A 16,942-nucleotide genomic window follows, 5' to 3' on the forward strand; every position below is an offset into this window, starting at 1 on the left:
TCCATTGCATCAATATAGTCAAGACAAACAAAAAACAAAAAAGTTTCAACACAGATGAAGACAGCAGCCTCCTACAACGTACAGTAAAACTACATTGTCTCACAAGACGTTTTCTTTTGTGAGAGTGTGCCTTACTCTTGAGCTTGTCGTGTTCCGAGTCCGAGGGAAAGGCCCAGTCGGGGAATAGCTCTGCAAAGCTGACACCTGGATACTGTGGCTTGTTCATCACGTAGTTTCTCACAGTATCCATCAGACGGTTCATAAACTCCAGACTGGGCGTGCCCAAAACCTCAATTACTTTGTTCCACTGGTCAATATCTGGCCAAAATGCTAGTTAGGGAAAATTGATAAATGCTTACAACAACAACAACATTTTGACCACTTGTATAAGTATGCTATCCGAAACAAGAGTTGTTAAAAATAAGTATATTCTTTTTCAAAACTACATTGATGCTGTCAGAGAGGTATTCAATTCACAGATGTTAATGAAAGCTAGAACGCTATATGGAGGTACTGTAGTCATAAATATTAAGATAAGATAAGAAAACCTTTATTAGTCTTGCAATGGAGAAATTCCCAATTCACACACACATTAGGAACAACCTTCAAGACAGCTCAAAATTAATTACGATAACCAAAATAATAAAACACAGTTAAATGAATACCTCTCTAACGGTGTCAAGCAAGTGAAGGCAGAAGACTTGATTTGATTATAGTGAGTATGTGGTCATAATGCCGTGTCTGCTCGGTGTCCACTGAATGTGAGGAAATAAAGGGAACAACAAGTAGGAATGAATTGGATCAAACTGATACTTTTTCAACATTGATTCACACAATAAAGGCAAATGTATTTCACAGGGTGTCCATAAAGTGTCTTGTCTAATTTAAAAACATATATAACAAAAGCAATTGATGAGCCACATTGAATCAGATTTGTTGGATGTCCACTACTCAAAATGTAGTTTGTTTTTAAATCACATTGCATTTGTGTACAGCAGGTGTCGGTAAGTCTGCTTCCTTGAGAGCCATTTCCTGCCTGTTTTAGATCTCTCCCTACTCCAACACACCTGATTTCAATTGATCATGTTCGTTTTAGGCTTCTGCAGAGCTTGCTGATGAGGTGATCGTGATGAGATGACCTTTCAGCCAAAACGAACACGCATAATGTGTGAATCTGTGGCTGGGAACATGTGACGACAGAACTTGACTGAGATATGCCAGAGGTGAATATGTACTGTGGGACCAATCAAACTATTCTATCACTAGCTATTTTTTTTTCTATGAGACATGAACTATCATGTGGCACCACAACCAGGCGACCTACAACCATCCACCATATTACATGGTGCACTCCCACATTGAGGACTACATATACAGTATGTGGTATTCTACATCAAACATTCCCAGACCGGTAGATTGTTCCCCAGATATCGCTGCCCAAGAGGAAGCGATATCTAGAATTACGTTAAAGATGTCATGTATCGTACAAAGATATAGGACATAAGTGATCTAAAGCAACAGATCATGTCGTAGATGGTAGAGGAGGAAGAGGTGGATGGAGATTTTCAGGTGCAGCTGCTGTCGTGGAAGGCATTGACTGATTCATAACATAGCCATGAGCAACATTAATCATCTTCTCACCACTGTCCAACTTTTTATTGACAATGGCAACCTTCGTTTACAAGGAGATCCCATGGCTTTTTTTTTTTGCTCACAACCACTGTCATTGCTTGCATTGCAATTTTTGCCACAACCACCACTATCATTCGCCTTTGTTTTATCAGTCACGTTAAATTAAATAAGTTTTCAAAACAAACTTCAATATCTACTCATTTTGTCATAATTTGCAGATATTTGGCAATTCACTTGCCTTTTGTATGTAAATGCACTTTATGGACAGCTTGTACAGATGCCACAGCAATTTCTCCACGCTAAAGGAAAATAACTGCGTTGGAAGAATCTTACGTTGACAAAACTGTCATGGAATGGTGGCAAGCAGTGCAGGATACGGTCAGTGCCTTGGAAGATGACACTACCTTTCACCATCTCTCCCATGATGCAACCCACAGACCAGATGTCCACTGTAAACATAGCTGATATTAATAACTAGTCACATTTAACATCGAGTACAAATTATTCCAGCTTAACATGCAGAACTGGTTCATGCTTTGAAGTTAACGCATAGACGCTGAAGTGTTGTATGCTTTTGTCTCTGATGTTAGCTATGCTGTGGTCTGTTGCATTTATCATCACAGTCATCCCCAGGATGGATTGGTGTCGTCGTTCTGGCCTACGGAACCACGCACAGGCTCCTCTGCTTTTCACTTCCCACAGCTGCTGCCAGTGTGCCTCAGAGGGAGGGATGTAGAGCCTCCCAATTTCTTGTTTTGATGACTTTTAGCTTCATGTGTGGCAAATAGCCGCCAACTCATTTCAGTCACACTCAGGATCAAAGAAGCCACATCAGAAGTCTACTTTCAAGTTGGGTTTTGTGTTGCCTGTGCAACACAAAACCCCTTGACAATGCAATACAGCTTTGTCCAAGGGGTTCAGATGACTCATAAGCACTGTATGTAGTGCTAAAACGCTAAATAAACTGCAATCCTTGAACACTGCCCAGGAGCGATGCTTTCTAATTAATGAAATGATCAAATTGGGTCAACACATTTGCCATCGTTTCATGTCTCAAGACATCTTCGTGGAGTAAAGACTACACAGCATCATATAATTTGCTTTATTTACAGTAAGCAAATTGCAAACGCTTTTTTGAAAAAGAAAAAAAAAGGTCGCTAGAGGGGTTTGTTTGTTTTGTTTGTTTATTGAACATAAAACATATACAGTAATAATTTGACAGAAAATAAGGTAGATAAAAAAAAGTAAAAAGAAAGAAATCAGTCTTCATTCAACACAGTTATTATGTTCAAGGGAGTAGGATGAAGTAAAAAACTTATCTAGTACTACCCCGTTATGTGTTTATATCTACTAAATCATTTTTATATCAATCAGAAAAGAAAAAGTAAGAAGTCTCCATTAAGGCTCATACTTTACCCTTAACCGTGATATTTTTAGAGCTTTTGATTTGTATCGGGATTATATACATCCTCACCCTGGCACTCTTGTGTCAATTTTCTCTTGTATTCATAATGGATATTTCAATACCTTTCTCTATTTATCAACTTAGTTCTGATTTATCATTATATTTAATGTTTAGAATTTATCATTTTAACTGATTGATGTAGGTTGTTTGTACTATTTTTTTGAATTTGTTTTTGAACTCAGCAAGCGATTTACTCATTTTTAGGTCCGTTTTGAGATTATTCCACAGATTAACACCTTTGCTAGATACACTTCTTTGCTTGATGTTTGTTCTTGTTTTGAGTTTTTTGAATAAGTTGGTACCTCTTAATTCATAATTGCTTACTCGAATTTCGAAAAACTTCTGAATGTTTTGGCAGAGCAGGTTATTGTGTGCTTTGTACATTAATTGGGCGATTTTAAAGTCAACCAGGTCATAAAATTTCATCGTATTATATTTGATAAATAGTGGATTTGTGGGTTCCGTATATTTTGATCTATTAATAATTCAAATTGCTTTTTTTTGTAGTTTGAGAATAGGGAGTGTGTTTGTTTTGCAGGCATTTCCCCATATTTCCACACAGTAGGTCATATATGGTAATAATAATGAAGTGTATAATGTGTACAAAGATCTCTTATTTAGCACTTCCTTGGTTTTGTAGAGGATCCCTACAGTCTTGGCTATTTTTCTTTTTATGTTATCGATATGTGGTTTCCAACATAGTTTTGAGTCTATTACTAATCCAAGAAACTTGGTTTCACACGCTCTTTCTATTTCATCATCATCATCATCATTTATTAGCTATATATGTATACACATAACAGAATTCAACAGGTGCGGACGCATGCATAAATTTCAATTGAGTTTACCATAATTTTAGCTTGGTGTTTGATTGGTCTTGTGCCAAAAACAATTAACTTTGATTTTTTCAGGTTAAGTGACAATTTATTTCTGTTGAACCAGTTTTTTAATTTGTTTAATTCGTTTTCTATGGTTATCAGGAGCTGTTTCAGATTTATTCCAGAACAGTAGAAAGTTGTATCATCAGCAAATAGGACACATTTAAATAGTTTTGAGACCTTGCAGATATCATTTATATATAAGATGAATAGTTTTGGACCAAGCACTGACCCCTGAGGAACTCCGTGAGTGATTTTCAGTTGATTCGTTTTTTTATTGTTGAGTTGCACGTACTGATATCTGTTTTCTAAATAACTTTTTATCCATTTATAAGCTACACCTCTAATGCCATATCTTTCTAGTTTTTTCAATAATATGCTGTGATCTATTGTGTCAAAAGCTTTTTTTAGATCTAAGAAAACCCCAACAGTAAATTCTTTGTTGTCTATATTAGTGGCTATTGCTTTCACAAACTCCATAACTGCCATTGAGGTGGTCCGTTTTTCCCTGAAGCCATATTGATTCTCACTTAACAGCGCATGCTTTTGTATAAAGCTATCAAGTCTGCGAGAAAATAGTTTTTCTAATATTTTTGAAAATTGTGGTAGTAGTGATATTGGTCTATAATTTGTAAACAGATGTTTTTCTCCACTTTTATAGATTGGAATAACTTTAGCAATTTTTATTTTTGATGGAAAGATACCAGCTTTGAATGACAGGTTGCATATGTGCGTGAAAGGTCGCACTACATATTCTATAATCTGCTTGATTATTGTCATATCAATATTAAAGCAATCAGTTGACTTTTTATTTTTAAAAGTTTTTATATTATGTGATACTTCTTCTTGTTTTACAGCAGTAAGGAACATCGTGGAGGAATTTTTTTCTACGTATCTATCTACTTCAAGCAGGTTTGTTGGATCAGGAATTTGTTTTGCTAGGTTACTGCCGATGTTGACAAAATACTCATTAAATTCAGTTGCTATTTCTGCAGTTTTTTCCAAAATAGTATTTTTGCCTTTGATAAAATTCTCTGGATAATCAATTTTTTTAGGACTATTTCTGATTACTTGGTTAAGTATTTTCCATATTTCTTGTGTGTTACCTTTATTCTGCTCTAATAGTGCATGATAATGATCTCTTTTACTGGTTCTTATAATATTTACTAGTTTATTTTTATAGGTCTTATATTTTTTTCTGCTTCTTCAGTTCTGAATTTTAAAAACAATTTATATAAACTGTTTTTCTTTTTACATGCGTTTTCTATGCCTTTCGTTATCCATGGCTTACTTGGGTCTTTATACTTTTTGGAAACTTTAGTTAATGGAAAATGTTTATCATATAGGGAGATTATGGTAGACTGAAATACTTCAAACGCTGTATTTGGGTCTTCGTTTGAGTAGACCTCGGTCCAGTTTTGTTTTTCTAGGTCTTGCTTAAAGGCATCGATGGAACGTTGGGTTCTTAGTCTTATTTCTGTTATACGAGTTGTTGATTTAGCTTTTCTATCGAAATAATTATGAAAAACTGCAAAAACAGGTAGGTGGTCACTTATGTAATTAATGAGAAGTCCACTTTCCATTTTATGATCAATCTTATTTATAAATATGTTATCTATTAATGTGGCCGTGTCAACTGTTATTCTGCTAGGTTTCAGGATTACTGGGAAAAAGCTGTTGCTGTACATAGTATTTATGAAGTCAGCAGTTTTTTTGTGCCTATTTGGGTTTAATAAGTCAATGTTAAAGTCACCACATATTATTCGCGTTTTCTTATCGTTGTAGTAACTGAGCATATCTGTTAGTTTTTTATTGAATGTGTCAATACATGTTCCTGGTGTCCTATAGATGCAGCTTATGATTATATTTGATGCCTTTTTATTGTGTATTTCAATGGTTAGACATTCCATTAGGTTTTCTATTGTGTTTGTCAATCTCTCGATTTTACTGCATTTAAGTGCTTTGTCTACATATATTGCAACCCCCCCTCCTTTTTTGTTTTCTCTATTAGTTGCAAACATTTCATAACCTTCTATTTCCATTTCAGTTGTTTTATCTTCATCAAGCCAAGTTTCCGATATGGCAATTATTTTAAATTTATTGAATTTAGTCAGGTATTCTTTAATTTTTGTGAAGTTTTTATAGAGACTTCTACTGTTTAAGTGTATTACCGAAAGTGCATTTTTCAATTTTATATTAGTGTTGAATTGTTCGTCCAGGTAATAGAGTTTGTTACCCTTTGTTTGTTGTTGAAGAAGTTATTGTCTGGGTCCAAATTGTTCTCGGGATCGAATGGCTTATAGTCAATATCTTCAAATGGTTGGAAGTTCATGTTTTTGGGATGTGAATTTCCCGCTCCCACGCGGTCGTCGACTGCTCCCTCAAGGCCGTCGTTGGTTCCCTCGCTGTCGTCGCTCGCTCTCTCGCCGTCATCACTGGGTCCCTCGTGGTCGCTGGCTCCCTTGCGGTCGTCGCCGACTCCCTCACGCTCGCCGGCTGGCTGCCTCCCGGCTCTCTCACGCGCGCTGGCTGGTTGTCTCCCGGCTGCCTCAGGCTCGCTATCTCCTGGCTCCCTCGCGGTCACTGGCTCCCCTGCAGTCGTCGCTGGTTTCCTCTCGGTCGTCTCTGGCTCCCTTGCGGTCGTCGTTGGCTCCCTCACGGTGGACGCAGGCTGGTTGTCTCCCGGCTTCCTCACGGTCGCTGGCTTCCCTGCAGTCGTCGCTGGCTTCCTCGCGGTCATCACTTGCTCCCTCACGGTCGGTCGTCGCTAGCTCCCTCGCGGTCGGTCGGTCTTGAAAAAGTTATTGTCCGGGTCCAAGTTGTTCTCAGGGTCAAACGTCTTGTGGTCAGTAGGGTTGGAAGTCATCAAAGGGTTGGAAGGGTCATCAAAGGATTCGAAGTCCATGTTTTTTGGTATGTGAATTTCCTGCTTCAGTAGGGTCAGAGTTTTTATTGTCGGGTGGTGAAAAATTCTCAGTATGCTGCTTGATGGTGTTGAACTCGAGCCTGTTGTGTTGGAGTACTGGTGCGGGGGTGGACAATAAGTTTGTTATGTCTTAAGTAGGCAGTTTCCCCTCTGTCATGTGCAGCTTTTAATTTTGGGAGGAGCTCTTTTCGTTTTTGTCGTACGGCATCTGTAAAGTCTTCGTTGATGTAGATTACTGGGGTCTGAAAACTCGCTAAATATAGCAATTTATCCGTTTTCAATACCACTTAATCTGTTCAAGGTTGTGGGGTGCTGGAGCGTCTCCCAGCTGATTTAGAGAGAAAGGCAGGCAATACCCCGAATTGGTCGCCAGTCAGTCGCAGGGCACATATAGAGACGGACAACCATTGTCACTCACATTCACACCGTCACTGAGCAGGAATAGAACAGTCTTAACATGTATATTTAAATTAAATGAAATACATGGCCAGTTGGATGTCATCCTGGCTTTAAGCATTGCCCTTGGTTTATCTTTTAAGGATGGAATGTTTTGAGCATGCCTCTCCAATCTGATGTCCTACTTACCATTCTCCTTATACTTCATGCCCAGAATGACTTCTGGTGCCCTGTAGTATCTGGTCACCACATACGGTGTCATCATGAAGTTGGTGCATGCCGTCCTTGCCAAGCCAAAGTCCAAGATCTTCAGAGTGCAATCTGACTTCACCACAATGTTACTGGGCTTCAAGTCCTGACAGCACACAGATGCAAAGCTTACATCATCTATCTACATAAACAGACCAAGTCATGACAATTATTTCTGTGCAGACATCAGCTGAAAATATTTAGCATTTGTAGTGATAACGTGTCATGGTCACACAAATTCTTTAAAAAGTACATTTTAAACTTATGAGTATAATAGAATGGAACGTTAAAATAAAATTTCAAAAAAGGCTCCTGCTCATGTTAAGCCACTAAAACATGTATTTAGTACATACGTATAGTAATCCCTCGTTTTTCACGGTTAATGGGGACCAGAAACCCCCACGAAAGGTGAAAACCCACAAGGTAGAATTTGCCCCCCGCCCCTTTTTTTCCAGGAATTGTCGTGTATGTAGGTACCAGCATGTTTAAAATGTGTAAACGGTATTTATGCTTTACATATTTGAGACCAAGAACAGTACACGTATTTACTTAAATCTTTAATTATAAAACATTGTACAGTAATTAACATTAATCAATATTGCCTTCTGAGAGAGGCGAAGAGATTTGACTTGGTGGCGGAGAAGGCGGCTCTCACTTGACGCGCACAGGCTTTAGGTTCACTCAGAGACTCCTCTGCTGGAAGTGTTGATGGACGGTGTAGCTGAGGTTTTTAAATTGGAGAAAAACATGGTGATGGGTAGCGCTATGACGTTCACCTCATCTTATTAGTTGAAATAGGTTTAATGTTTCTTTTTGATCAGACAGGATTTTTTTTAAGCGAAGAAAAAAAACCTCTTACCAATCTGACAATTTCGGCTGCCAGTCACTTCAGCCTTCATCTGAGCTGCCACTGCTTCCTTGTGTCATGTCTAAAAGAAAAGCTGACCGGGTCGGGAAACCTTCAAAATAAGGCTCCCGGACTCGGTCAAGGCTGCGGACCAACCCAAATCCACTTGTGCTCTCATTGGTCGATGTTGCACTGGGAACCAATCACGCGCTTTGAATAAGTGCCCGTGGCATGTACAGTACAGTACATGGAAGAAGAAAGCCTCCGAGACGTTCTAGATGCAGGGAAACCTTCTCTTGCACGCATCAACATGAAACAATACATCTTTCTGCAATATGGCTGTATTTTTTTCATTTTTATGTATTTATTTTAATGAACACAATATTTTGGAAAAAACACGCAAAGCACTGAAACCGCAAAACAGTAAGCTCGAAGTGGCGAGGGATTACTATATAATTAACTCAAAATTTTATTGATTATGCAGGCAATCTGTACAATGTGTAAAACCTCTCAAGGACAATCCACCATCCATACCCTGTGAATGATACCAGCTGAGTGCAGATGTCTAATGCCACACAGGATCTGGTAAAGCAGGTAAGACATTCTCTCATGGTCCAGATCCATGTGGATCACCTGGCACAAGCTGGCATCCATCAGCTCCATCACTAGATAGCTGTAAGAAGAAGTAATCCACATAAAATGGCGATGCTTCAACACAAATGCAATACACTTCAACTAAACACTAAACATAAGATCGGCGATATCTATCCGTTGTGCTCCATTCAACAGAATAAGTCATGGCTTCCTGCATGTTTATGGGATTTGTTTTCGATTAAACGGGACTCCTGTTTATCCCACACTAGATCATTTGTGAGTAAATTGAGACAAGGTCATCCTCATTATTTTAGTACAGGGGTCTCCAACGTGGTGCCCGCGAGCACCAGGTAGCCCGTGAGGACCACACCAGTAGCCCGCCAGTGCTAGGATTGTGATTTGCTCGTAGAAATTATGATTTAAAAATGCAAACATGGACAGTATTATAGATTCTATAGCTACCTATTTAGCTATCTAACTAGCTAGCTACAGTATACGTCTAGCTAGCTAATGTTCTAATATTATTAAATTTAATTTGTACAAATGTTATTTCAGACGCGTATCAATTTGGTAGCCCTTCACACAATCAGGACACATGAAGTAGCTCTCACTCTCAAAAAGTTTGGTGACCCCTGCTTTAGTATTTATACTTTTTGTGACATGTTTTTCAATACTTGTTTTTCATGTAAAATGGCTGTATTGGCTCAATAAAGGTTGGGAAACTGCTTCAGAGTACAACTCACAGATCTTGGAATTCCTCTAGGGACTTCTGAGGTGTGAATACATTGATCAAACGGATAATCTGCATGAAAAGAGACAGTCATTACATCAAAGTGTGGCTCTCACATCATCATCAGGTCTTTCTTTGGATTTTCCAAAAGTTACATTCCCAAAGAGGCAAGGGCAAGTAAGTCTTACATTTTTGTGGTTGACACATTTCAGCAAAACCAGCTCCCTGTATGCACGTTTCGCATGCGTCTGGTTCTGAAAGGGCCGGCACAGCTTTTTTACCGCCACAGAGATGCCCAGGACTGTATCTAGGGCAGAGCTGGTTATGAAGAAGAGAGACCTTGTGTCACGGCCAACAAAGTTATTGTTTTTTTTTTTTTTTTAAATGTGCATCCAGACTCTGGAGCACTCTTATTGTCATTAAACTTTTAAAATGCCCAAGACGTGCAACTAAAACAATGAAAGGTTGAAGTAGATACCAAGTTATTTGGAGAAGCACAAGGCAGGAAGATTTTGTGCAAACAAAGACGGAAAAAAGCTAAGCCACAGAGTGCACAACATGCCATCGGGCACGTTAACTCACACAGTTCATTACACAATGATAATTATTCACTTCCATGGTGCTGGTGCTGCCACAGCTCAGCAGACACATACACATTAAAAGAGCATCCTTTTCTGATGATTGTCCACACAGCCGAAACAAGGCTATAAAATCAGGCATTGTATGAAGTTTGGTGGAGGACATACTTTCTCTGCAAACTTTATACTGGATCCCAGGTTTACGATTCCCTTCATTTTATCTTTGCTAAGCCAAATGGCTGATTGGTTTAAAACAAAACAAAAAATGAATTCAATGAATGAATAAATAAACAAACAAACAAACAAACCACTCATTTTGCCCAATATGCCCATCAATCAGTTGAGCCATGATTGGACACGAGTCCTTCAGCAACACTGATGTCGGTTTTTGTTGATAAAAAGTGGCAAAATGAGATGGAAGGACTTTGCTGCTAAATTCATCCATCCATCCATCCATAATTCAGATTGCACAAAAGCAATATTGATCAGAATGTTGTGATAAAAGTGGTGGACATAGGATATACAGTATAATGAAAACTTTTGACTTGACTTCCCCGTTAAGGTTGCCCCAAACTGGGCAATTTAAAATGTTATCTACTTCCCGGCTACAAAATTTCATGTAGTTAAAATACTATAGGTGCCAAAATATTAGTTGTACATGATGCAGTTATAGATGACAATGGAATCATTAATTTTACACATATTCTTGATTTTGTGGCCAGAGAGTGTATGCTCACTAACAATCAGATTCATAATTGAAGCAGGTTGAATTTTTCCACATTTCATTTAGGGACTGCCCCTATCCATATTGAAAGCAATAACAATTATTCATTAGCTTTAAAATTAGGGCTGCTCCTATTAATAAAAATAAATAAATAAATAAACCTCATGAAGTGCCAGCCAGCCATGAAAGTGAAGCAAAAAAAAAAAAAAAAAAAAAAAAAAGTCGGCCACACCCTGTTCGAAGTTTTAATGAATCAAATGGCTTGCTTTTACCCCCGATGATACGCGAAATCATTTTGTAAAGGCTTTCCAAGAACCGCAAAGCCACTCACCAAACAATACCTTGGGCCCCGGAGCCGATGGCGCGGAGCTGCTGGTAGCGATTGAGCACAGTGAAGGTGGAGTCCCCCACCTGAACACTGTAGAACTGACTCTCAGCCTCACTCATCCTGAGGGACAGTCAGAGGCACCAGTGCTGTCTGTGGAGAGAACACGCGCGCGCGCACACACGCACACACACGCATGCGCGCACACACGCACGCGCGCGCACACACACACACACACGCACGCACACACACACACACACACACACACACGCACGCACACAAACACGCTGTTATATATGTAGTGTACCTAAGTACAAGACTATGAAAATGTTACAATTTATTGCTCCATAGAAAGAGTTTGAATTAATATTGGACACAGCTGAGGTTAACACGTTAGTGTGTCGCTAGACAACTATTCTCGTTTCTCACCAGCACCTTGGGAATATGACTTTCCTAAGCCCACACGACTATGTAACTTAAAAGTTGATGATCAACAAAACAACAACGTTCCAATGATAAGGTCAAGCACAAATAAAAATGGCAAATATCTTTTGAATGATATTGAAACTAGAGAAAAAAATGTCTGCTTCATTTTGGCAGTATACAAAAATAAATGGATGGATGAATCAATCAGTTTTTATTTAGTTGCCGATGAATCATAATGCGTTGGTATGCAAATGCATTTTGGGCAATTCCAGACATCAAACTTTGTGTGAGCAGTTAGGGGATGACCCCTTTGTGGTCCAGTCTGACTGTGACATTGTGCTTGGAGCAAGAGCCATGCTTACATAAGCTTGGTGTGAAAGAAGCACAGCCCCAATCTCAAATGCAAACACATAAAGGCGAATGTGAGCCAGGAGTTTTCTCAGGTCCAACGTGGATGACCCCTGACCTCATGAATGAAGGAATGGACAACCATTCCTACAGATGCACTACACTCTAGCAGAAAGTCTTCCGAGAAATGTGAAAGAGACGAAACAACAACAATGACTTTATTTTGGCTTGGTGGAAGACTGATACAGTTACGTCAGTTTCTCACTCACTGCTTTCATTTGTCTGATGAAGCCAAAGAATCCAACAAAGTTATCATGCCAAGTTGTGAACTGGCGACGGTCAAACCAGGCTGTAGATGAAGCGAGAGGTTCTGGCATATTTGGAGGGGAGAACAGAGGCAGCTGAGGAGTTTCCAAAGTCACCCGGACGGGTATCTCTACAACCCATACTGACACAATCTTGTTAATAAACACAATGGGAGACAGTGTTTGTGGGTGGGCAAGCAGGATGCATAACATATTTCTTTTCCGATTTAACATTTAATATTATTCCAGTGTTTCATGACATAGTTGGTTTTGGCCACTCTTTAGATTACTTTCTCTTTTGATTGCTGCTTTCAAAATACATGCAGGCATGGAAGTAAAAAATGAACATTAGAAAATACCATCAGCTGTTGAAGGTTTTGTGTTGCTCCGTTTCCACAACATTACTCAGGGAAAGGGGAGAAAAATATCCTCATCTGCTCCCTCTCCTGCCTCTGTGGATTTTTCTCATCCAGCTGGCTCTCTCACTAAACACGGGATTAGAGCTGCTTTTGTTTTTTTCCCCAGCATTTAAGGGTCCTAACTATCCTCGGTCCTCACTATTTCCTGAATTTGTCCAATTTCAACAAAAATATCCACAGAGAAGAAAGAAAACACGTGTGGATGGAGGGTTTTCCTCACTTAAAATTTCATAGATAATCACTACCTGTAGGGCTTGGAGCAAAAAAAAAAAATTGCCTAATTCGATCACATAAAATGGTGTCACCACAGTGATTATATGTTGTTTGGCATTGTTTTCGCACCAGATGCCCTTCCTGATGCACCCTACTCATTTTTATCAATAGTGACAGCCCTACCCTGTGGTCCAACGGGAATGGTATGTACATCTTTGTCACAGTAGCAGCACTGTCGAATTTCTGCACTGTCACGTAACAGAGACACCTACCGAAATAGTAAAGTGCAATCTGGCAGGATTCGACAGTCCAGAGGCGTAGGGGGAACAAAAATCTTTGAGACAGACAGAGTGCTTTTTTAAATTACATTTTATTAAGGCGCAAAAAAATCCAAAACTACATGTCCCTATGTAAAAAAATAATTGCTCCCTGAACCTACTAATGGCTTCAGCCACCCATGGCAGCAATAACTAAAATCAAGTGTTTGCGATAATTAGTGATGAGTCTTTCGCATCGTTGTGGAGGAATTTTGACCCAGTCTTCTTTGCAGAATTCCTTCACTCCACCATATTGGAGGGTTTTCTAGCATGAATTACCCGTTGAAGGACACACTTGACTGCAGCATCTTAATTGGATTCAAATCTAGACTTTGACTTGGCCGCTCCAAACCTTAATTTTTTTTTTAATTCAAAGGTGGACTTGCTGGTGTGTTTTGAATCGTTGTCTTGTTGCATGATCTAAGAGCGCTTGCGTTTGAGGGTTGATGTTCTCCATGATGTTCTGGTAGACAGCAGACTTCACTATCCCATCAATCACAGCAACTTGTCTTGGTCCTGCGCTAGCAAAGCAGCCACAGACCATCAGACTGCTACCACCATGCTTCACTGTTGGCCTCATGTTATTTTTTTTCCCAAATGCTGCACCATTTCTACACCGGATGTAAGGGCCCGCACATTTTACAAAAAATTCACTTTCTGATTCATCAGTCCACAGAAGGTTTCTCCAAAAGGCCTCAGGATTATCAAGATGTCCTTTGGCAAATATGAGACGAGTCTTTGTGTTCTTTTTGGACCTGAAAACTTTGCCAGGGGTGCCATTTTTGGCCAGTGTCTTTCTTATGGTGGAGTCATGACTGACCTGAACTGAGGCCAGTGATGTCTGGAGTTCAATGGATGTTGTTGCAGGTTCTTTTGCAACAACCTAAATGAGCCGCCATCGCACTCTTGGAGTAATTTTAGCTGGTCGACCACTCGTGGAAATGTCCCACAAACATGCCCATTTATATGGCGCAAAATCAACCACATAACTAGGAATATTGACAATGCTGCCCAAGTAGAAGAGAACAATCTATCACTATACATGGAGGGAAATTAATTGTCCATGGACTTCCCATTAATGTAAAAAAAAAAATTAAATGACAAAATTAGACATGTGTTTTTCACATAACACTGCCATTATGCATGATATACAGTCACGAGCAATCCATTACACTTGCAGAATGTAGTGAAAAAGAAACAGATGTATCAGAGGTTCTGGCTTTGCAAACACAGAACAGTGGCACCTCTTGCTTACGCAAGCCTGTTTCAAGTTACGAAACGCCTCATCAGGAAAATATTGCCTCTAGTTACGAAATAAATTCCAAGTTACGAAAGGTAAAAATACAGGTAGGCAGCAAGTCGCAGCTCCGAGTTTCCTGAACACAGGATACTTATAGCTGTTCTGCCATTGGCTACTACGGAGCATCATAACTGGCATCCCATTGGCTAAGAGGGACCTCTACTCTAGGAGTCTGTGTGTAGATAGATAAATGGATAGATGTGTGTCTATGCTTGGTCCTCGTCAATCGCTCCTTGGGCCATGAGATGTTCCTATAGTTTTACATAAATGGGAATCACCCAGATAAAGTGTTCACCAGTTGGGCGAACGCTCACTATGCTGATGTTTGCCTTGGACATTTTCAAAGGATTGTTAAAAATGACAAAAGCAAACGTCCTTGGTTCGGTTTGTGACAAAACGCCAGGCAATAACCACTTCTGAGGGAGAATATGAACGAAAGAGGGCAAAAACGGTGAGGACACAGTTAAAAGTTAAATGACCATTTTTTATTCTTTACTCTATTCTTTGGTTTTTACTTTGTACAAAACTCAAATTTAATTTTGCAATAATCTAATTGTGACATGCATTTGTTTCATATATTGATGCATTTTTATGCTTTAGAAAAAAATGTCAGAATTTTGGGGGGGCATTTACATTCCATTTACATGGAAAATGAGTCTACTTAGAAAATTATCTAGTTAAGAAATTTCTTCCAGAACCAATTAATTTCGTAAGTAGAGGTACCACTGTATAATAACACTATACTGCAATCATCACTGGTTGGATAAATGAATGGAAATTTGAGCTTGAACTCCTTGAACTTGATCCTCACATTGCAATCTTTTGTTAATACTGTGAGTCACGGGAGACTCAAAACACCATCACCTCAAAGCAGATTAGTTTGTGCCTCAATAAGTGACAATCACCTGTTTGGGAAAATCCTCTTTCCTTTTTACATTCAAAAACAAGTAGGTGAAATGTGGACCACCAATGTAAAAAAGCAAAAAACAAAAACACAACAGTGATTGAATTTTACCATGCAAACACTTCACACAGTTTCCATTTATTTGCCTGCCAACAAACGACCAATATGTAAAATATACCCTCTTGCAAATTCACAGTTACATAAGCATATGATTTGGTTATGAGGCCAATGATATGATGCAGAGTGAGCTTCACAGCACCAACTTCCGCTCCTCATGACTGCTGTCCACTCCGAGTCCAAGCCATGACCACAAGTCAAATTTTGAGGAGGGATTCGAGTCAGTGAGGTGAGTTGGTTATCAGATTAGCGTTGCCTTAAGGCTCGACATCTCACACTCATGCTGCTGCTGCACATGGGATGCTCTTTAAAATGATGCTTGGTGAAGATGACTTAACACTAGTGCGTGTATGTTACTGACCATGCATAAATGCACGCATAATTCAAATGCGTTGATAGGTCTAAACTTGCCCCCAAATTGGTGTGGAAATGATCCACAGGAGCAGTTGACTACTTGGGGCCGACTGTGGTGGACCGGCACGGGAGGGGGAGGGTGGGGGTGCTTTTGGGACTATCATGTGACATAACTGGGTGTATACCTGGCTGCTTTTAATTCCCAAACGCCGCGTGCCTGCTCTAAAATACACACATAAGCAAGCCTACGCGGAGTGTGAAGTCACGCGTGGATGACACACCGCGACCGCCGCAACACAGCTGGCCTTAAGGGTGGCTAAATACGGCCGTAGATCGTCCCGAAAGCCAAGAGGCGCCGACGAAGCCGGTATCATAAAGCACCGCTTTTATCAGCGTTCACTAAATTAGTGTGGCCTACGCTGTCTTTGTTTTCATGGGCAATGCGGTAGTCGTGAAGCCGGCGAGTTGAAGTCAATGCCGGTGGGTTCACGAGCCTCACCGAGGGGGCGGAAGCGCCGGCGAACGCTTACCTTCTTGCTCCCAGGGCACTCCCGGGCATGGACAAAACGGAGAAAGCGCCCTGTTCCTTGTTCAGACACGTCCGAGAGTCGAAGAAAAACTTTGGACGAAAGGCCGCTCAGACTGTCACGACGCGGAGATTCAGCAGTACCCGCCGAGCTGAACTCCCAGCGACAGCGCGGAGCGAGCAGGCGGTGACGTCACAGCAGGCAGCCATGGGTTGCGTATGACTTCATCGCGCAAGGTGACGTCAACTCCGAGGAACTTGATTGGTTAAATGACTTTATATAGGTTAAAATGCTTTTAGCCATTTTATTACATCATTTAGAAATTCTAAAAAAATCTCACTGGTCACAATACAGCCGCGCAAAGAATT

General features: G+C 40.0%; 2 protein-coding genes across 2 annotated transcripts in view; both read right to left on the reverse strand.

Annotated features, from left to right (window-relative positions):
• Positions 1-16,797, reverse strand: part of mapk9 (mitogen-activated protein kinase 9) — a 41,601-nt gene extending 24,804 nt beyond the window's left edge. The window contains exons 1-8 of the mRNA XM_052080940.1: positions 16,578-16,797; positions 11,351-11,497; positions 9,906-10,035; positions 9,731-9,789; positions 8,928-9,066; positions 7,487-7,652; positions 2,010-2,081; positions 136-318 (exon numbers count right to left, since the gene is read on the reverse strand). Of these exons, the coding sequence (XP_051936900.1) occupies positions 136-318; positions 2,010-2,081; positions 7,487-7,652; positions 8,928-9,066; positions 9,731-9,789; positions 9,906-10,035; positions 11,351-11,466 (865 nt within the window). The 5' untranslated portion in view covers positions 11,467-11,497; positions 16,578-16,797. The remainder of the gene's footprint in view (positions 1-135; positions 319-2,009; positions 2,082-7,486; positions 7,653-8,927; positions 9,067-9,730; positions 9,790-9,905; positions 10,036-11,350; positions 11,498-16,577) is intronic.
• LOC127610846 (uncharacterized) overlaps positions 1-16,942 on the reverse strand; it is a 71,702-nt gene that overhangs the window by 22,737 nt on the left and 32,023 nt on the right. The window lies entirely within an intron of this gene.

The sequence above is a fragment of the Hippocampus zosterae genome, chromosome 1, assembly GCF_025434085.1.
Source record: "Hippocampus zosterae strain Florida chromosome 1, ASM2543408v3, whole genome shotgun sequence".
Classification (NCBI taxonomy): domain Eukaryota; kingdom Metazoa; phylum Chordata; class Actinopteri; order Syngnathiformes; family Syngnathidae; genus Hippocampus; species Hippocampus zosterae.